General features: G+C 41.5%; 1 protein-coding gene across 3 annotated transcripts in view; it reads left to right on the top strand.

The window, feature by feature from the left end:
* TEX2 (testis expressed 2) overlaps positions 1–21,708 on the top strand; it is a 104,193-nt gene that overhangs the window by 71,495 nt on the left and 10,990 nt on the right. For all 3 annotated transcript variants that reach the window (XM_081319494.1, XM_081319493.1, XM_081319495.1), the window contains exons 6-8: positions 1,063–1,209; positions 8,488–8,587; positions 14,912–15,044. In XM_081319494.1, the coding sequence (XP_081175620.1) occupies positions 1,063–1,209; positions 8,488–8,587; positions 14,912–15,044 (380 nt within the window). The remainder of the gene's footprint in view (positions 1–1,062; positions 1,210–8,487; positions 8,588–14,911; positions 15,045–21,708) is intronic.

Genomic DNA, 21,708 nt, shown 5'->3' with positions numbered 1-21,708 from the left:
TCAGCATCTGTGCTAGCTTCTGCTAGTTGGGAGCTCAATGATTACTGTAATTTTGCTATCTTAATAAAACACCTGCATTTGGACTTCTTCAGTCATTTTGACTTATTTTTAAGGGGAGTGTTTGCCACCACCAATGTGGCCCTTTGATAGTAACCCTAGCCACATATCAGGTTCCAAACATAGTAGTCCCATTTATAAGACCTAAGACACCTTGAGTTGCAATCTGGTCTTCATTTTTTCGGCAACTGGGAAATTAGGGATAATGGGGAATGCATAGATCTTTCCCCTAACTTTCAGATGGCCTGGCTCTGGCCTTCTGCCATTTGTTAGCTGTAGACATTTTGCAAATCCCACATAAGGCATATTGCTCTTACCCAAAAGTTTTAGGAAATCTGTTAAAAGCTTCAATTCAGCAATAATAGAGGCACAGTGGAGTCACTGAGAAAAAACTCAGCCCCAGTCTGATTCAAGATTAAGAAGGCACAAGGTTCCTTAATTAAAAGCTACTGTGACCGTTGGGCAAAGCAGAAACCATTGTCAGATCCTGTCAAAGAGATGTCCTCCAAGACATAGCTTGGAGACCAGACATGAAAGTACATAAGATCAAAACATTTTCCAACTTCTGATTTCTCTTGCATAAAAATGTTTATGATAGGAAAGAAATGTTTAATGAAACACAGCTGATGCTCCTCATCTCTAACTGCCTAAGGCAGCAGCTCTCTCCTGAATGGGCTGGATGATTGATTTTAGATCAGTGTCAAAGTCTTCAAGGGCTGAGCTGAGGCAGGCCTCTGCTTGGCTTCTGTTTCTGGAACCCCAGTTCTTCAGCCCATTTAGCTTCCAGTCTTATTCCTCCTACACTGATGATTTACACACCTTGGACAATATATTAGACTCATTTGTGTGAAATATTTTTACCTTGCTATTAAGTACAAAAAATTATTATTTCCATACACATGTTAAAAGTAACTGTTCACTTTATATATTCAGTAGTAGCATTGTGAGTTTTATTAAAATGAGGTTTTTTAAAATATATGTATTTATATATATATATCTTGCCAGTTGCTAACCACCTCCCATAGTGAAGATGAGGAACAGGAAGCCTGGATCAATGCATTGCTGGGAAGAATCTTTTGGGATTTCTTGGGAGAGAAATATTGGTCTGACTTTGTCTCAAAGAAAATACAGATGAAGCTCAGCAAAATAAAGGTAGGAATATTTTCCTAAGTATCTACCATCTTGTCGGTTAGCCCATTCTTGCAGGGAATTGTTATAGAGCTTCAGTCCAGTGGCAGTGCAGTCTGCTATCTTGCAACCTGTACAGGGACTAAACCAGTCTGTTTTCTCTTGAGCCATAATGTTTCTTAGCATGTTTAGCCTAACTAACTATCCTATTTTTATTTGAACCATTTTTAATTTCACTTGTTGGCTGAAGTAAAATCCTAGAACAGGTTACAAAAATTAGTAATGGTAGTCCTTGCCCTAGACCAGGGGTAAGCAACCTTGGCTCTTTTATGACTCGTGGACTTCAACTCAGCCAGCTCAGGAATTCTGAGAGTTGAAGTCCATGGGTTATAAAAGAGCCAAGATTGCCTACCCCTGCCCTAGACAGACTTCCTAAAAGATATGTCATAAAAGGATTGGGAGGGAAAGGAAAATGGAACATCAAGAATGGAAACAGTTTGAGAGAAAAGATGGTAACCTTTGCAGATCTGATGCAATAGGTCTGCTCCCTTTTCTGCCTTGACTCAAAAGTAGTAAATGAACCTTCATGGAGATGGTCTCCCAAGAGGTCTGATACTTTTTCCTCCTTAAGAACCTCTGACATAAGTTTTATTTAATGATATAAACATAGTTTTGTCCTCTTTTTTACATTATTAACAATAATTCTTCTTCCAGCAACCATTTACCTGTTGTGCACAACTGAATGCTTGTGCAATGGCTTCAGTCTGGTCTATCAGTCTGCAACAGTCTTCCTCCTAACAGTGGAGAAACTAGGAGAGGTTGCATGGTCTGATTCTCACAGATGTGCAGGTCTGGTCCAGCAGAGTAAACCCATTTGATATACTAAACTTTGTCCTTGGGAAGAAAGATAATTTATGGAGAAGATTTACAGTTTTCAAAATGATCCATTGGCTTCCTGCTCCAGTTCCTATGCTCTGCAAAAATTCTTAGTAATGTCTGGTATAATTCCTCTCTAGCAAAGCACAGTTTGGAAAGTAATCGTTTCTTTCCCACAGGGAAAAAATCATTTCAAATAATCTCTCACCGTGATGGGATACAGGACGTTTAGCATCCTCCAGCTGTTGTTTTCTCTCAATCCAACCACAGTTTTGGGATGTCTACTCTATTCCAATGACAATATTCATTTATTTTAGAGGGCTCTAAGTACCACGTGATAATTCAAGAGTTGGTTGTTCATTCAGGATTTTCATGTGAGTGAAATATTTCTCCACAGCAAGCATTAATCTTCAGGAGAGAAGTATCAGAGAGCCAAAGCAGAGATTCTAATACGTTCTGTTTGTGCCCCCAGTTTGCAGACTTTTGAATAATAAATGATCCAAGCACTGTTTTTGTTTCTCTGTTCCCCTGAGTTTTAAATGAAAATGTATGATCCAAGGTAGTGCTGTGATTCAGCTGTGTCCCATTCAATTAATTCCTCTACGTGTCTTGATTGCACAAATGAAACAAGCAGACTAACTTCCAAATTAGCTGGCAGCGTAAGTGAGCAGTTTTCCTAATGCCATTCTGCAGGAATGATTGTATATATTAGCATGAAAACAAATTTCCCATTTGAATAGTTCAGTGAGGATGGCCATTTGGCGTCTTTTAAAGAAGTAACTGCCACCAATGTGTGTGCCTGTCGATGCATCTGTGAATTAAAGCCTACAATTTTGGACACAAAAGCTTGCCTTCCAAGCTCAGCCAAAGCTTTTATTGTTCTTTCTATTAAAGGCTAGGAACATTTTGTTCAAATGTATGTGAAATAATAGTGTTCTGATATTGGAAATCTGTGTGGAGTTCACTAGGTTGGTTGAATTAATTATTGACACACACCCCTCTGTCTTATTCAATTCATCTTCGTAATGATCTTGTTGCTATACTCAGTTCAGTGTTGCTACAGTAGTGATCCATTAGTAGCTAGCAAGAGAGAGGACCTATTTAAAGCTTGAGCCCCAGAAAAGCTAGGAGAGAGATGCCAGAATGGTGAGGTGAAAAACAATAGTGAGAAGTAGTAGAATTCCCCTGGCTAAATCAGGAAAGAAATCCCTACATTTCTTAGGAGCAGCCTTCCAAAGTCTCTTACTCTCCGAATGCATTGACACAACATCAGGCTGAGGAAGATTGCTTACGATGAGCATTTTGTCAACTAGCTCATAATTACAAAGTCATACATTAATCTACTGGTAGTAAAACATACTCTCCTTTTCCCCTCTCTTCCACAAGACCTTTTGACAGATCCTTAATTTTTTCTTAATGCAGGGGCAGGCAACTGATTTTGGGTTTATGGACACATTTGGGATTATGAGATACTGTTTGTCAAGCACAAGTAACCAGAGCCAATAGGCCCAAGTAGATATTTTATTATTGATCATCTACATTTCAAGAATTTCTCCAGACTGCCTGTCTCCCTTGGGAAATGACAGATATAGACCTAAAGGTTTGACCTCAGACATATTCTCTCCTGAACCTTTTCCAATCTGGAATTTCTCTTTGCTCCTGCTCCTCCCCTTCAGCTGGTAATCCCACCACATTGTTGAAGATTTTTAAATGGATCCCAAGGCATTGTCATTCACAAGTTTGATGTAATCCTTCATGTTTGGAGTACTGTACATGTAAAAGTGTATTGCCCCACTCCCATTTTTGTTTCTTTGTTTTTAATAGAGATAAGTATCTTTTAAAAGGGACGCGGTGGCTCAGTGGGTTAGGACACTGAGCTTGTCGATCAGAAGGTCGGCAGTTTGGCGGGTCGAATCCCGAGTGCCGCGTAACAGAGAGTGAGCGCCTGTTACTCGTCCCAGCTTCTGCCAACCTAGCAGTTCGAAAGCACGTAAAAATGCAAGTAGAAAAATAGGGACCGCTACGGTGGGAAGGTAACAGCGTTCCGTGCGCCTTTGGCATCTAATCATGCCGGCCACATGACCACGGAGACGTCCTCGGACAAGCGCTGGCTGTTCGGCTTTGAAACGGAGATGAGCACCGGCCCCTAGAGTTGTAAACGACTAGCTCGCATGTGCGGGGGAACCTTTACCTTTACTAAGTATCTTTTAGATGATTTTTGTGGAAATGGAAAACAGCTGGGCCTTTAGTCCCTCAAAGCATGTCTTGTGCCCTTCATGTCTCCATCACAGGTTCTGGTAGTGGTTTAAATGCCATTACTTTAGGTGAGCAAGAAAGAGATTTCTTTACTTTCCTTGCAGTTCTGGGTTTCTTATTTGACTATGGGCTGTTCCTCACCACAGTGTTAATGTTTATTTGTTTATGTTTATTGGACTTATATACCGCCCTTCTCCCGTAGGACTCAGGGCGGTTCACAAGGTATTTAAAATAACAATACAAATTACAAAAGTTAAGAACAACTAAAATAATTAAATTTAGTCCTTGAATAAAATAAAACCCCTATTAAACTCCAATTAAAACCCAATTAATATAAAATTACAATTACAATTCTCAGTCCTGGCCAGAAAGCTCAAAGAGCCAGGTCTTCAGGTCCCGGCGGAATGAGCGAAGGTCAGGGGCAGTCCTGAGCTCTACGGGCAGCTGGTTCCAGGCGCACCCACAGAGGCGCACCCACAGAGAAGGCCCTCCCCCTGGGTGTTACCCGCCGGCAATCTTTTGCCGGCGGCACCCTGAGAACGCCCTCCCTGTGGGAGCGCACAGGACGAAGGGAGCTTGATGCCGGCAGCAGGTGTTCCCTCAAATATCCCGGACCCAAGCCATTTAGGGCTTTATAGGTCATCACCAGCACCTTGAATCTCACCCGGAGGGCAACCGGAAGCCAATGCAGGTCGCGGAGCAGAGGTGTTACATGGGAGTATCGGGAAACCCCCATCACAACTCGCGCAGCTGCATTCTGCACCAGCTGAAGCCTCCGAGTGGTCCTCAAGGGCAGCCCCATGTAGAGAGCGTTGCAGTAGTCCAACCGGGAGGTCATGAGCGCATGAGTGACTGTGCATAGGGCATCTCGGTCCAGATAGGGCCGCAACTGGCGCACCAGGCGAACCTGGGCAAAGGCCCCCCTGGTCACGGCTCCTATATGATCTTCAAAACTGAGCCGCGAATCCAGGAGGACACCCAAGTTGCGAGCCCTATCAACAGGGGGTAACACCTCACCCCCCATTCAGTAAAGGTCAATGTCAGAATATCAGAATAGAATAGAACTAGAAGGGACCTTCGAGGTCTTCTAGTCCAACCCCCAGCTCAAGCAGGAGACTCTGTACCACTTCAGTGGCTATCCAGTGCTTGAATCAGCTGCAAACATGTGTGCTGCCCTGACAGCTGAGCTCCAGTTTGCCTCACTAACAAAGTTTGCAAGTCCCTGTCCTAATGGCTTCACTACATGTAGTCCTTGACTTACATCCACTCATTTAGCAACCATTCAAAATTACAATGTCACTGGAAAAAAAGACTGGTCCTCACATTTATGACTGTTGCAGAATTCCCCTGTCATGTGATCAAAATGCTTGCCAGCTGGCATATATTTACAATGGTTGTAGTGTCCCGGGGGGTCATGATTGCCATTTGCAATGTTCCCAGTCAGCCTCCAGGAAAATCAATGGGGAAAGCCGAATTTGCTTAATAACTACAGTGATTCCCTTAATAACCATGGCAAAAAAGGGCGTAAGACCGGGTATTTTTTTTTTAAATTCCATTTATATCCCGCCCTTCTCCGAAGACTCAGGGCGGCTTACAAGCTTAGCAGTAGCCTTCATTCTATGTATATGCCTGCTTATTAGGGCTTTCGCCCCCCCCAAGCAGCATTATTACAAAGTCAGCTTATTGCCCCCAACAATCTGGGTCCTCATTTTACCTACCTCGGAAGGATGGAAGGCTGAGTCAACCTTGAGCCTGGTGGGATGCGAACCTGCACTAATTGCAGGCAGCTGGTGTTACTTAAGGAGGCATTATCCCACTGCTCCACCAAGGCACTTATGACTCGTATGACTTGATTAACAGGAGCCGTGGTGGCACAGTGGTTAGAATGCAGTATTGTAGGCAAAAACTCTGCATTCCACAGCCTGGAGTTTGATCCTGACAGGGCTCAAGGTTGACTCAGCCTTCCATCCTTCTGAGACTGGTAAAATGAGGACCTAGATTGTTGGGGCCAATTATGCTGACTCTGTAAAACAACCCAGAGAAGGCTGTAAAGTACTGCAGTGTGTAAGTCTCAGTGCTGTTGTTATTAACATCCACTGTGCTTAGCAGTGGACATTCTGGTCCCAGTTATTGTTGTAACTTGATGACTCCCTGTACAGGACAATTGAAGGAAAACAATTGGGGATTCTCCTGGGTTTGCTCCCCTTCTCCTTCTGCCGCCACTCGCTGGCAGGACTGATTGCTCTCCTTAACATGGAGTAGCAATGGGTTTTGGTATGTGGATGGGTGCTTGATGCAGATGATTTAACCACCTTTTAGATTGCCCTGGTAACTTGTCATTGGCACAGGACTGCTCCACGCTGGTAATCTGTCACTCGGGAGGTTTCTGAATACCGTGTTATTGGTGATTTGGAAGACTCTGGTGGGTTTGCGCTGAGAACTAGATCAACTGACAGATTGATGGAGTGGAGAAAATACGCAGGGTGAAGCAGGAGGGAGTTTTCATGTCACATTGGGACAGTCCTGTCACCTATTGATCTGTCAACCGAGGCTATTTTGGGAAAGCGGTTTATGGTCTTTCTGTCACTTGAGTCAGAACGGGAAGCCCTTATTAATGTCACCCAGCTTTGATATGTCCCGATTCATGTGTGCTGCAAGGGAACAGTGCTCTTGGCAGCAAGTGGCTGCAGTTGGCAGAACCCAAAAGTATTCTGTGGAACATGTAGAACGATACTGAAGTAGGCAAAAATAGCACACCGCTCAAGAAATAAAAATAGTAGAAAGCATAGAAAACCATGTGTTGGTAGAAGGATTTGAAAACCTGTAATGCACTCATTTAGGACAAAAGAGCCAGTCTGGTGTAATAGTTAAGGAAGGCATCAGGCTAGAAACCAGGAGACCATGAGTTCTAGTCCTGCCTTATGCAGAAAGCCAGTTGGGTAACCTGGAACTAATCTCTCTCTCGGCCCTAGCAAGAAAGCAATGGCAAACCACTTCCAAAAATTTTGGCCAGAAAACTGCCAGACTTCTCCAAGAAGTTACCAAGAGCATGTGTGCATGCACGTGTGTGCACTCACACAGGCATACACCGTCTTCATTTGGGAGAGTCAATAATGTATGTCCTTCTAGTTTAAATCAAGCAGGAACCTTTTTCCCTTTATTTTGGGCAGACAGGTCTGTCAGCCTTTTGAAAGACCAAGGAACATTGTGTAGAAAAAGTTCTACCAACCTTTCAGAAGGCTGTGTTTAAGAGCCCACATATTTGCCTGAATGACATTTTGCAAAATGCAGGTTCACATGGGCAGGTGTCTCCTGGTGTCTGGTCTCATTGGAGCCTAAACTAAAAAGGTGATGGAGGGCACTGCTCAGTGACCAGAATATGGGAATGCTTGTGTCCTTGGTCACAATACAGGTAATGCTCAGCTTACAACCAGTTACTTAATGATTATTTAGAGTTACGATGGAATAAAAATAAGTTAATTAAGACCCATCATCAAAGTTACAACCGCCATACTATCCCTATGGTCACTTCATCACATTTCAGGCAACCTTGGCAACCAGTTGCAGCATCCCCCTGTCATATGATCACATTTTGCAAGGTTTTTGTAGTTTTCTGGCAAAAAAACTTACTCCACTAGGTAAGCTGGATTCAAACTTATCACCATATGATTCATTTAACAGCCACATGATTTGCTTAACAACTATGGTGACTCACTTAACAACCACTATAAAACACTCAAGTCCGGTTGCATGGTGATTAAACTGCAATGACTTACAACCAAAATTCCAGGGCCAGTTGGATCATAAGTTGAGGACTACTTGTAGGTACACTCCTAAGGCCTACAAAACTTTGCAGTGTGAGAGGGGTCTATGAAAATGTTTTAAGTTTCAAAAAATAGAATAATAAGAACAAAATGTTCATACATCAAAATTAAATAGACTAAAGATATTTTTTACCACTCTTATGCATATACTTACTGTGATTTATTGATAAGTAAAGGTCCAGGTAATATTTTAATAAACCAGATTATTGTTTTCAGGGACCTTTTAGGATCTTAATGTGGCCCTGGAAGTATTGGGCCATCCCAGGTATTGTCAATCATTCAAACCCCCACAAATGTTGGGGAAAGAGAGAAAAGACTGCTTTATTCTACTTTTTCCCTCTTCTAGTTGCCATACTTCATGAATGAATTAACACTAACGGAATTGGACATGGGAATTGCGTTGCCGAAAATCCTTCAAGCCTATAAGCCTACCATTGATTATAAAGGTATTGCATTGAATTTTAATGTTGTAGGATGCATTAATAATAGAAGACTATCATGCTGTTACCTAATCATAATATGCACTCAGTGAATGTTCTCTAGTTCTAACAATATCTCTCTTAGGCTGCTCTAACGTTCTTGTTTTTCCTGCATGGGACTGCCTCTGGATGCAACATCTAAGCTGCACCTGTGCAGCAGGGAGGATATGATATAGTATAGAGCAGGGGTAGGCAACCTCGGCTCTTTTATGACTCATGGACTTCAACTCCCAGAATTCCTGAGTCAGCATAGCTGAGTCAGCATAGCATAGCTGACTCAGGAATTCTGGGAGTTGAAGTCCATGAGTCATAAAAGAGCCGAGGTTGCCTACCCCTGGTATAGAGGAACATCTATTTGAACATGCTGCACTGGTTAGCAATAGGCTTCCAAGCCCAGTTCTGAATGCTCAGGATACTTTTAGGTCTACACAGTGGGGTATTGTGTTATCTCAGGCAATGCTTTGCCCAAATAGCCTGAATAACGGGCAGCCTTTTTTGGCAACAGTCCCCACTTTATAGAATTCCCCCCCTCCCCCCATAGATATAGCCCTAGCCTTCCTTGCATTTTGGAAGAAAGAGGGGAATCCCGTTGTATGGTGTCGTTCTCATAAGGTATGGCTGGGCAGCTTTTATTTGAACATTGTTGCAGCTTTGTTTTCACTGTTTGTCCCTCTTTTTGGGATTGGATTGGGTTAGAAATCTCTTTAGTTAAAAAAATTAATGGGGGAGTGGTGCATGTAAATGCTACTTGAACTGATTGCTTCATTGAGTAGAGCTTCAGTTTACTTACTTTATGTATTTTTTTTATCCACAAACAAATCATGATTTCTATTTAACTACCTAGAAGTGGACTTTTTGGTGGTCCCTGAGTTTGGTTGGTTGTTGGTAGACATTTCATTACCCAGCTATTTTTTTCCTTGCTAAGGTTTCCTTCCTTTGTTGATTAGGGCATTACAAAACCACAACCAGCTAAAACTGGCATGGCAAGCTACTTAATATACGGTAAACAGGGAGCAAACACCATACTCATGATAATTACACACTAACAATGTTACCTAGTTGGGTAATGAAACACCTGCAAACAAACCACTAAGCTCAGGCAGCAGTTCACCCCTGAGTTAAATACAGTACATTCTCTTCTATTTCTTTCTAAATGTGCCCTATTAAAGATGGGGAACTATTTGACTCAGAAGGGTAAATACCAGTATTTACTTCTATCATTTTAAATGAATGTTTGAAAGGGAGCTTTCAAATTTGGGCTTATCTTTTAATTTCCCCTCATGTATTACTTTTTTAATACTTTATTTATATTTTGCACAGAAATGGGGACATCTTTCCTGTGGTTTAATAATTTAATTTATTACATTATGACTGCCTATTTTAGAAGACTCTGGGTAATTTACACAATTTTTAAAAAGCCCAAACGACAAAAAAACCAAACAACTTGGTAAAAAAAACAGGGCACACTATTTTTTTTTTTAATTTAGTAACACGATATAAAACATTCAGCTAGATTATCAATACAATTGTTTCTTATTGCCTCATATTGGAAAATTTAGCTTGTCGTGAATGAAACATTTATATCATCCGTAATCTCCTTCAATTATTATTTTTGTTTAATTTCATTATATTATTAAAAAGAATTGGTACTTGGAGGTTGCTGACTCACTGATTGCATAAATGAAAGCAACTGAATTTCGCCAACTGAAATTACAGGAAAAATGTATTTGTCGGTTCTTGATCACTGGGTCTGTTTTGGTGGAGATTAATCAGATAGGCTCTATTCATGTCTGTTGCTTTATATAAATGCAGTATTAAATTGTCAAAACAGCATCTGAGTACAAATTAATGAACCCAGCAGAACAGAATTGTAGTTTGAATGACTCTTTTTTTGTTTTCATCCTATCATAAAAATAGAATTTAGTCTGCTCTTACTGTAAAATAGTGAAGGTTTTTTTTTAAAGCAACGCCATTTTTTCATTGTGAAAAAACAGTATGATATATTTCTTAGAATTGGTTCATTCAATTTACTGCAATAGAAATGTTCCAGCCCTTGTAGAGCAATTGGTGGCTGTTCTTTTTCCCCCCAATCAGAATAGAGATGGAAGGGACTTTGGAGGTCTTCTAGTCCAACCCCCTGCTCAAGCAAGAGACCTAATACCATTCCAGACAAGTTACTGCCCAGTCTCTTCTTAAAAACCGCCAGTAATGGAGCACCCACAACTTCTGGAGGCAAAGCTGTTCCACTGGTTAATTGTCCTCACTGTCAGGAATTTTCTCCTTAATTCCAGATTGCTTCTCTCCTTAATTAGTTTCCATCCATTGTTGCTTGTCCCGCCCTCTGGTGCTTTTGAAAATAAATTGACCCTCTCCTCTTTGTGGCAATCTCTCAAATACTGGAATACTGCTATCATGTCCCCCCCAGTCCTTCTTTTCTGTAGACTAGCCAAACCCAAATCCCGCAACCTTTCTTCATATGTTTAATCTCCAGGTCTTTAATCATCTTAGTTGCTCTTCTTTTCACTTTTTGCAAAGTCTCAGCATCTTTCTTCTAATGTGATGACCAAAACTGGATGCAGTACTCCATGTATGATCTCACTAAGGGTTTATAAAGTGGCACTAATACTTCATGTGATTTTGATTGTATGCCTCTGTTTATATAACCAAGGATTGTATTAGCTTTTTTGGCTGCTTCCACACACTTGTAACTCATGTTTAAATGATCGACCACTAGGACTCCAAGGTCCCTCTCACAGTTACTGTTTTTGAGCTAGGTTTCGCCTAATCCCATGGTGGCGAATTTATGGCACGAATTTATGCCTCTCTGTGGGCACGCACACCGTCGCCCCAGTCCTAGGCCTTCAGCTGGGTTTTATAAAACATTTTCGCTTTAGCCCTCCACCACCATGTGCAAAAAAAAAAGGTTCAGTCAATCAATTTCAACTTCTTGCGGGGAAAAAAAATGTTGCAAAGTTGAAATTGATTGATTGAACCTTTTAGTCCCACCCAGTCTGCCGTTACCACTGCAGCCACACCCACCCAATAGGCCACTCCCACCCAGCACCCGACGATACATAAGTGGGTTTTGGGTTGCAGTTTGGGCACTCGGTCTCTAAAAGGTTTGCCATCACTGGCCTAATCTGTACTTGTACCTTTGGTTTTTCCTGCCTAAGTGTAAAACTTTGCTTTTCTCCACATTCTTTGACTAGATTGTTACTGAGGCATGGCATTGTGGAATAAGGCATGAAAGCAAATTCCAGATCTTTGGGGTTGAAAGATAAATGTACTGGTTAGGACTACTGAGTGGGTGTTACTATTTTCTGCCTCATTCTGTTTCACCCTTTAAAGAGTTGAGTACTTTTCCAGTGAGTGAAAAATACGTCCATTGCTCATCCAAAGAGATTGAAGCTTTGACAAAGATTTCAGAGGCAACCAATATAATATCGCATAATAACATCATTAAAGAGCTTATTGTCTCCATTAGAGGTGCATTTAGATGAAAGAAAAGAGGCCACTTGCTACTTAGCTCTTTAGAGTTGAAAAGCAGTCCTAATTGTGAAACTGCTACATGTTCAATTTAGGAATGCTTTCATGGATATATTATAAGCAGCTAAGTATAAGGGAGAAAATGTGGACCTACAAGAAGGAGAAAGAAGGCACTGCACTATATTTCATTCTAACATACTTTACTGGGATGTTGAGGTAAATGTTTGAGGTATTTTGAGTTTTAAGCACACCTGCCCCAGTTCATTATATTCCATGGTTTTTGAGGATTTGTCTTCATTTTACCTCTCTAGAAAATAGGATTGGTGGGAAAAGTGTGTGAATTGACCAATTAAGTAGAGCTGAGAGACTCTAAGATACATTTGAGCCTAGGCAGACACCTTAAGCATTATGCCCGATGGCTTCCCTCTGAACCTGTTCATGCATCCATATTTGTTATTCTGTAAAACAAGAATATTAGAAATGTTCCACATGGTGGGGGTTTTTTATAGCCAAAATTATGACATGAGAATTAAAGGGTAAGTTTTGCACATCCCCACTAGATATGTTTGGCTGTGGGTATCACATTCCAAAGTGTCCCCTTCCTCAGGGTTTTGGCGTGTTTGGTTTGCTATAAAAGGACAAGCTTCCTCACAACTGATTGTAAATAACACGATGCAGCTGCTCTGAGATGCTGATCCTTTCCATTTCCTGTCTTCTTTAGCGAAACAGGAACAATGTTTTGAGTCTGTGATGTGGCTGTTTTATCTCTCTGCCTCGCAGATGCTGTCTAAAGCTTTCCCTTTTATAATTGCAGGATATTACATACAGATCAGAACAATACAATTACAAACAGTTGCACGCAGGCTATTGCTAGTCTGCCTCAGACAGATGGATGCCCCCCTATGGAATTCAGGGCAGATGACAGGATCAAAATTGCAATGCTTTGAAACATTTTCAGAGACAATGTGGGAAGCTTCCGTGTTTCTTTTTACAGGCTTTTTAATTGTACCTTAAGATAGGTTCATAAGGATATTTATTTGGGGCATTTTTGGAGAAAACTGGAAGGCAGTATTTGGATGTTTTCAGAACTGTTGAATACAAAATTAAAGAGGAAGGATGTGCATTTATAGCAAGAGCATTTATTTGATTTACAGCTTTCAAAGATCATGCTACTTAAATTTGGTGGCAAAATAGTAATTCTTAGCGGTCTAATTTTTAAACTCTTGTTACAATTTCTGAAAAGTTAACTGCCACCAAAGTAAATTTAAACAATCCAAAAATTGTAGCCCTATTGACTCTGATGAAATCATCATATCTCCAATCATAAAGGTACTCCTCAATTTACGATCGTTTGTTCAGTGACCATTCAAAATTACAGTGGTGCTGAAAAAATGGATGTATGACCTATATTTGAAGTTACAGTTATTGCAGCACCTCTGCAGCCACATAATGAAAATTTGGACACTCCACCCCTCCTTATGACTGACTGAATGGGCACTGCAACTCCCCCCATCTGTCTATCTCTCTAACCCAACTCAGCCATTTTACCCAACCCACCAGCACATGCAAAGCTGCTGAAGTCATGGCGGCCTTTGGCCTCTCCCACATCCCACTAGGCCCCAGCATCCACCTGTGGAAGGGTGTGAAGCAGCCTCCGTTGGAAGGCTGCATCTCCCATCAGCTGAGTGCACCTGTCAGCATCTTCAGAAAAACCCAAAGAGAAGGGGAGCAATTTATCTCCTGGGCATGATTGGGTAGAGGAGCCATCTCCTCTACCCAAAGCTTCTCAGGTCTGGAAGAGCAGAGAGAAGGCCCAAGGCCTCCTGGCCCACAGCAGCTTTGTCCACGCTACTGTATCTTGTGGCTGGCCAAGGCTTTGCAGACCCTCCCCGACTCCTTAAGGCACCCTATACTCTGCTTAATGATCCACAGGATCACTTAACAGCTACAACTGGAGGCGCCAGGACTGCAGTCATTGAGTGAAGCGTTTGTGAGGTGCCTCCCTCGCTTAATGACCACAATGACTTAGGATCAAAATTCCAGGCTCCATTGTGATTGTAAGTTGAGGATTACCTGTACTCCTTTGCAGCACGTGGCCTACTTTTTATGAAAAGATCCTCTATATAATATAAGTATTGCTACTCCAGTGTGCTACGTAGAAATTATTCCACTTCCATTCTTCTGAATAGATTTTCCTCTTATCCACACTCAAATGCAGACATCCAACAGCATGAATAAGTACGGTTGTGCATGTATGTCTTAACTGAGTTCACATTCTATTTTGCTACTGTCTGAATGGAACAAAACAGTCTTTTGCCTGTGTTACTTTGTAGGTACACTGTCACAAGCTAGCAAGCTATGAATTTTATGATTTTAAACAGTAGTGCATCTTAGGATAAAAACTGGTCATTAGCTTTTCTTAAGACTAAAAAAAGTGAAAGTGAGTGCTCCATAGCAAGTCTCTTTTTGAGAAAGAATCACCCTCTTTATTTTCCAGAAACTTAGGATTTTGAAACAATCTAATTGTAAGATCAATACAGCAGGTAGAGACATTATTACCAATTAGAGTGCTAACATTTCTAAATCTGCTGAATGATATAATGCAGTCTTCGCTTCATGCTTGCCTTTACCGATCAAATTGGAGTTTACATTCATAATAATAGCCCTGACTTCTAAAGAAGAGGTGGAAACAATCTGAAGGCATGTGTGTAATTTGCATCCTGTGGCAGATTCCTCCCCCCCCCACACACACACACACACTTTTTGTGGTTTATACTTAACGTGACCTTCTCCCAACAATTCTAGGACTTTGGATTGACTTGGAAATATTGTACAATGGATCTTTTCTGATGACCCTCGAGACAAAGATGAATTTGACCAAACTTGGGAAAGAACCACTGGGCGAAGCATTAAAATCCGGAGAATTTGGTAAAGAAGGGTAAGCAGGAATATGGTTATCAGTTAATTTTTTGTTCAGGAAAGAAGGAGCAATGTTCTGCATTTATCCATGAAAAAACCCAATGAATTTTTTTATAGTAAATAATGTAGTACAGGTAGTTCTCAACTTAAAACGGTTCATTTAATGACCATTCAAAGTTACAATGGCACTGAAAAAAAGTGACTTAGGACCATTTTCCACGTATCTAAGTGTTGCAGCTTAAACCCCACATGGTCACGTGATTTACATTTGGATGCTTGACCACCGGCTCATATTTATGACCGTTGCAATGTCCCGGAGTCATGTGATTCCTTTTTGTGACCTGCTGACAAGCCCTTAACAACCGTCCTACTAATTTAACAACTGCAGTGATTCGCTTAACAAAGATGGCAAGAAAAGTCGGAAAATGGGGCAAAACTCACTTAACTCACTTAGCAACATAAATACTGGGCTCAATTGTGGTCGTAAATCGAGGACTACCTGTAATTGTTTATGGGAATGCTCAGTCTAACTCTGTCATCCTCAAGCTCAAAAGGTATCAATGAGCCTTTTGTATATTGTTATTGTTTTATGCTCAGAATATACGTTGAGTTATACATAAAAAGTGAGATAAAAATATAATGATGGTGGCAGCAGAGAGCAGGGGTCTGCAGAGCTGGTCCAGCGGGATTTGGGTTCCAGCAGCAGCTGTCATTGTTGAGCCGTTGTGGCCTCTGCAGGGCTTTTCAACCTTTTCACACATTGTACCACTTTTTGGATATGGCAATATTCAAATACCACCCTGCTTAACAAGGTGTCAAAAACTCGATGACTAAAAAAAACGGGGGGGGGGGATTTTGGGTTTTACTGATTATATTGATTTGTTGTTGTAGAAATGGCTAGTTTATACTATTATGGAAAAGTAAAAAGTTGAGGTTTGATGTTAATGCTTCATTCTACTGCAGACATGTCAAACACAAGGCCCAGGGGCCGGATCCGGCCCACGAAGTGGTTTCATGTGGCCCGTGAAGCCATCCTGGAAACAATGAGGGAACGGCCCCCACTGCCTTGGCCCTGGCCCAGAGACCCTCCTTCTGCCAGAGACCCTCAGATCTGTCCCACTCCTGCCCAGGCCCCCATAGGCACCCTTGATGCGAACGATGTAGAGCTGGCCACGCCCACCCAGTAGGCCCTACGGACTTTAGCCACGCCCACCCAGTAGGCCACACCCACCCTGGCCATACCCACCCGGCCCCCTGAGGGCAACCGCAATGCTGATGCGGCCTTCAATGAAATTGAGTTTGACACCCCTGTTCTACTGCAACAGAGGAAGTCGGAAGTCAATGCCTTTTTTCTTTTTTCTTTTCCTTTTCTCCCTCACTTTTCTTTCCCTTTTTCCTCCACACCAGTGGTATGCATACCACAGGTTGAAAGGCCCTGGACTGTAGAATGTGTTTAAGACCTCTGTCTTAACCATCCCAGCAAACTGAAATATAGCATACTGGGCAGTGGAATGTATATACAGACCCAATTCAAATTTCAACTAGCCACAAAATGCAACAAAGAATTTTTTTTCTCCCTTCCTTCCATTTCCTCATCATCTTTTGTTCTGGCCTGTGCTTACTTTTGGATGAGATTTTAAATTCTCAGATGTGTTTGGTCCTTCTGTCGTGCTGTTTGCTGTTTTCCTGCTGAAAGACCCATTTATCAGCCTTGCAGGAAGATGGGCAAACTGCAGTAAAGCTGACATACATAGAGTCTGCCTTAAATGGAAGAAAATATATTTTGCTGCTGGCATAGCTCCCAAGCTCTTAGGAAAGACGTATTGCTACAAAATAATAATAATAATAATAATAAAAATACGGCTGAGACTCAAGGCATGCAGATGTACAGCTATCAACGAACATGTTTACATTCTGTTTTAATAAAAGCTGAAATTAACAGGTATTTATGAATTGTGACTAATTTTTAAACTATTTTTTCTATTGGATCCTTCTCTGTTGATTTCATATTTTAGTTGACTAGCTTACCCTGTTTATGTTGACACCAGATGTAGCTGATTATACCTTTCACATAATTCTGGAATAGTATATATTTTTGCCTCCCCCTTCCCCCAAAATGGTTGAGCTCCATGTACATTTTAAAAAATTAAAAACTTGTCAGCTATATATTTTAATTCATGTTTTCATAATCGGTGTATGTGATATTTTAATAATAGTCTAGATTACACTATATGACTTAACAAAATGCACTTTTTTAAAAGGTCGGCTAATTCTGTTTATTTCATGCTGGCCAAATGAAGTGTCTTAAATAGAAATTAGCCAGAAATTATTCTGTACTGTCTCTTCTCTAACTTAACACTTATTCTTATTTCCCCTTCATTTTCTTTTCTTTTTAATAATATTTGGATTCGTCAATCTGGGATTTTTTTCTGGTGAGTGGTATGTGTCATATCATCCCATTCTGTGTACTGTTGATTCTGTTAGTGCTGAAACATTCAGAAGGTTTTCTCAAATGCATGTTGAATTTGAAGGGTTTTTTTCCTTTCCCTATTGGTGAAACCACTGTTCAGTGCATATGCTACACAATCTTTGTATGGAGAAGTCAGTTCTTTGAAACCAGTATATCTTGATAGTTAGCTTTAATACACTTGCAGTTGCCTTCTCAAATACTTGATCAAACTTGTATGATTTCCACACTTGAATTGAATTTATTAAATTTATATGCCGCCCTTCTCCCTAAGGACTCAGGGCGGCTCACAACAATAAAAAGTTAAAAAACATAAAATACAAAATTTAAAAAAGAATTAAACAACAAATGTAATAAATACATAACAATTAACCCAATAAAACCAAATTTAAAACTATAGTCAGTCCAGGCCCGATTGTTGGAACATCCATGTCTTCAGGTCACGGCGGAAGGACCGAAGGTCAGGGGCCATCCGCAGCTCCGGAGGCAACTCATTCCAGAGGGTCGGCGCGCCCACAGAGAAGGCTCTCCCCCTGGGGGTCGCCAGCCGGCATTGCTTAGCCGACGGAACCCTGAGGACGCCGACTCTGTGGGAGCGAACCAGGCTATGGGAGGTTGACAATGGCAGCAGGTGGTCTCGCAAGTACCCCGGGCCTAAGCCATGTAGGGCTTTAAAGATAATTACCAGCACCTTGAATCGCACCCGGAGGGTAACCAGAAGCCAATGCAGCTCGCGCAGGAGTGGTGTAACATGGGAGTATCGAGAAACTCCCATAAGCACCCGTGTGCCACATTTTGCACCAGCTGAAGCCTCCAGGTGCATTTCAAGGGCAGCCCCATGTAGAGAGCATTGCAGTAATCCAGGCGAGAAGTGACAAGGGCGTGGGTGACCGTGCATAGGGCATCTCGGTCCAAAAAGGGGCGCAACTGGCGCACCAGGCGAACCTGTGCGAAGGCCCCCCCTCCCGGTCACAGCAGTTAGATGATCCTCCAAGTTAAGCTGTGAATCCAGGAGGATACCCAAGTTGCGGGCCCTTTCTGAGGGGGGCAATACCTCCCCCACCATCAAAAGAGATGGAACATGTTGGACAATACGAGATGCCGGTATCCACAGCCACTCGGTCTTGGAGGGGTTCAGCCTGAGCCTGTTCCTTCCCATCCAGACCCGCACCGCCTCCAAGCACCGGGACATCACGTCAAGGGCATCACTGGGTTGGCTCATAGTTATATGTCCTGGATACTACCGGTAGTTCTAGCTGGAATCACTCCAACAGCTCCTAAAGTAGTAGAGAAAGAGGAGTCTTATATATTTTCTTTCCACAGTTCTTGGAATGTCTGAAGTATGTCTGCCTGTGGGGGTGTCGAGGGATAGAGAAACGTGCTCTCTAGATTTGGAAGCAAACATTACTTATTACAAGTAGTAATTCTCTAATACTACTGATACTGCTTGAAGATGGTGCAGAAACACTCTAGTGAGCCTAATATCTAGCTTATTCCCATCTGCAGTGTAAAGCAGCAAATCTGGAAAAATTGAGCTATGGGTAGAATGACAAATATGAATGCTTCTAACTTTGGAATTGTTTTTTTTTTTAAAAAAAATCTTTCAGAACTAGCCTTCTGAAATCTGCAAATAAAATCATGTGATAAATCATAAAGGTGCCAAAGTGCAAACAATAATGCAGTTTCAGTGCTATTCTGGTCTAATATTATTAGAAAATCCTATGAATAGCCCTTTTCTTCATGGTTGTGTGCTTATGGCCAGATATGCTTAAGTATTTTATCACAGGACACTGCTTTTCCTTCTTTATGGCTTTAAAGAGAAATTTGAACATTTATCAGGAGGCTTGTAGCATTTTTTCCTGCTATTATAGATTTCATCAGAATGAATTAAAAGGTAACAAGGTTATTTATTAACATCATGGCATTTATTTCCTGCCTTTTCCTTTGAAGCTCAACACAGTGTATATGGGATTCTTCCTTAATTACATTCTGTTCAACAATAACCCTATGAGGTAGATTGTGCTGAGAGAGAGAGAGAGAGAGAGATCTCTGCGGCTGAAGGTGAATTTGAACTTAGCTGTTTGAAGCACAAAATTGAAAGCTATGGCAGTCATTTTATCCTTGGTTTAAAACACAAGATCATAACACAGATTGCTAACAGTCATAACAAAAGCAAAATAATTTGATAGGATTGGTAATAGGCTTTCTGCTTGTTTTATAGCAAAAGATATAAGAAAGTGATCATTTTAGAAAAATCTACAGAAACGGTTCCTAAAACGCCAGAGTACCATTACTATCTGCAGTGGCTATGACTTCCTATTAAATCTAATCTAGTGAACAGAAGAATGTGGAATCCTTAAAAAATGACCAGGAGCTCCGCTCTGGGTGGATTAGGATGGTGAGAATGTTGCTGCCCTAATTGAAAGTTACTGGAGTCTATCATGTCAATCTTTCTGGAAAAATTCTGGAGCGTGGGAAAGAAATATTCATAGCAATCTATAAAAATTGGCAGGCTGTTCTAGATTACTTGTTTTCCCAAGCAGTTAAAGGAACATTTGTCAAACTCTGTGAGATACAAAAATCTGAGTTACCGGTAATTTGTAAGACAGAGGAAGCTAATGATGACATGTGTGGCTTTATCATTATCCTCAGGCTGTAACAAATCAGACATTAGGATGCAAATACAGTGGTACCTCGGTACTCATCATTAATTCGTTCCACGAGGCATGGTGAGTATCAAAAATGAGTACCAAACAATTTTTCCCAATAAGGAATAATGTAAATGAGTCACAAGGCAGCCAACACTGACAAATTCTATGTTGTGCATTGAGTACCGAACAAACTATGGGTACCGGGACAAAATTTCCACATCAAAATGCATTGAGTACCAAATTTGATGAGTTTCAAAGCTGTAGAGTACCAAAGTATCACTGTAATTAACGGTACCATTTGAGTGGTGGTCACCATGTCTGTGTCTATCATTTTCACATTAGTATAGTTTGCTGTGGAATTAATAATAAAATTAATAATAAATAATAAATAATAAACCTTTATTGTCAAAGTACAACATGTGTACATTGAGATTAGCTGAGCCTCCCCCCGTGCTCTCTCCCTCTCTCCCCCCAACACACAGTGACAACAAACCCTCCATCCTACCACACCATGTGAACCAACTACACCACACACTGGCCTCCCAAGTCAATTCTGCATAAGATTATGTCCCATTTAAAAGCCTAACAGCCCACGGATAAAAGCTATTTTTCAGCCTGTTGGTGCAGCTGGCTATATTCCTATATCTCCTACCGGATGGTAGGAGAGTAAAGAGATACCGTCCAGGGTGTGAGTCATCCCTGAGAATCTTCCTCACTCTTCCAAGGCAACAAGCCCTGGCGATGTCATCCAGTGGTGTCAGGGAACAGCCCACAATGTCTTGTGCTGTGCTCACTACCCTCTGTAATACTTTCCTATCCGCTGCTGTCAGACCAGCATACCAAACCACAATACCATACGAGAGGATGCTCTCTATAGTAGACCGGTAAAAGAGGGTCATTAGCTGTTGTTCTACCCTGTTCTTCCAGGTAGAACACCCTAAGAAAGTGAAGCCTCTGTTGGGCCTTTCTAGCCACCTGAGTTGTGTTAACTTTCCAGGTCAGATCTTCACGGAGGTAGACTCCCAGAAATTTAAAGGAGGAAACTCTCTCTACACAGTTCTCTCCGATGTAAAGTGGGGCAGGTTCCTCCTTTTTTCTCCAGAAGTCTAACACCATCTCTTTCGTCTTGCCGATGTTTAGGTGCAAGTTGTTGTTACTACACCATATGGATAGTTTTTGTACCTCCGCCCTATATGCTGTCTCATCCCCACCTGTAATAAGACCCACCACAGTTGTATCATCTGTGAACTTGATTATCACAGTGGATGGGTCAGATGATACACAATCATAAGTGTATAAAGAGTACAGGTAGGGGCTAAGCACACAGCCCTGTGGCGTGCCGGTGCAAAGTCTCAGGGGGGTGGACAAAGCAGAGCCGACCCTCACTGTTTGTAACCGATCCCTAAGAAAGTCTTAAATGATGGAGTTTTGATCATATAATTTTTGTGCGAAACACCTGCTGATCAGATTGGTATAGAACTTTTGGAGAAATAGCAGGATACAGAAAAAATGGTCTTTCGGCCTCTCTTCTCTAGAGCTTCCAGAGGGATAGGATTAGGATTATT

This window comes from Vipera berus, assembly GCF_964194415.1.
Source record: "Vipera berus genome assembly, chromosome: 2".
Taxonomy (NCBI): Eukaryota; Metazoa; Chordata; class Lepidosauria; order Squamata; family Viperidae; genus Vipera; species Vipera berus.
The sequence above is the reverse complement of the archived record's forward strand: the minus strand, read 5'-3'. Positions and strand labels throughout refer to the sequence as shown.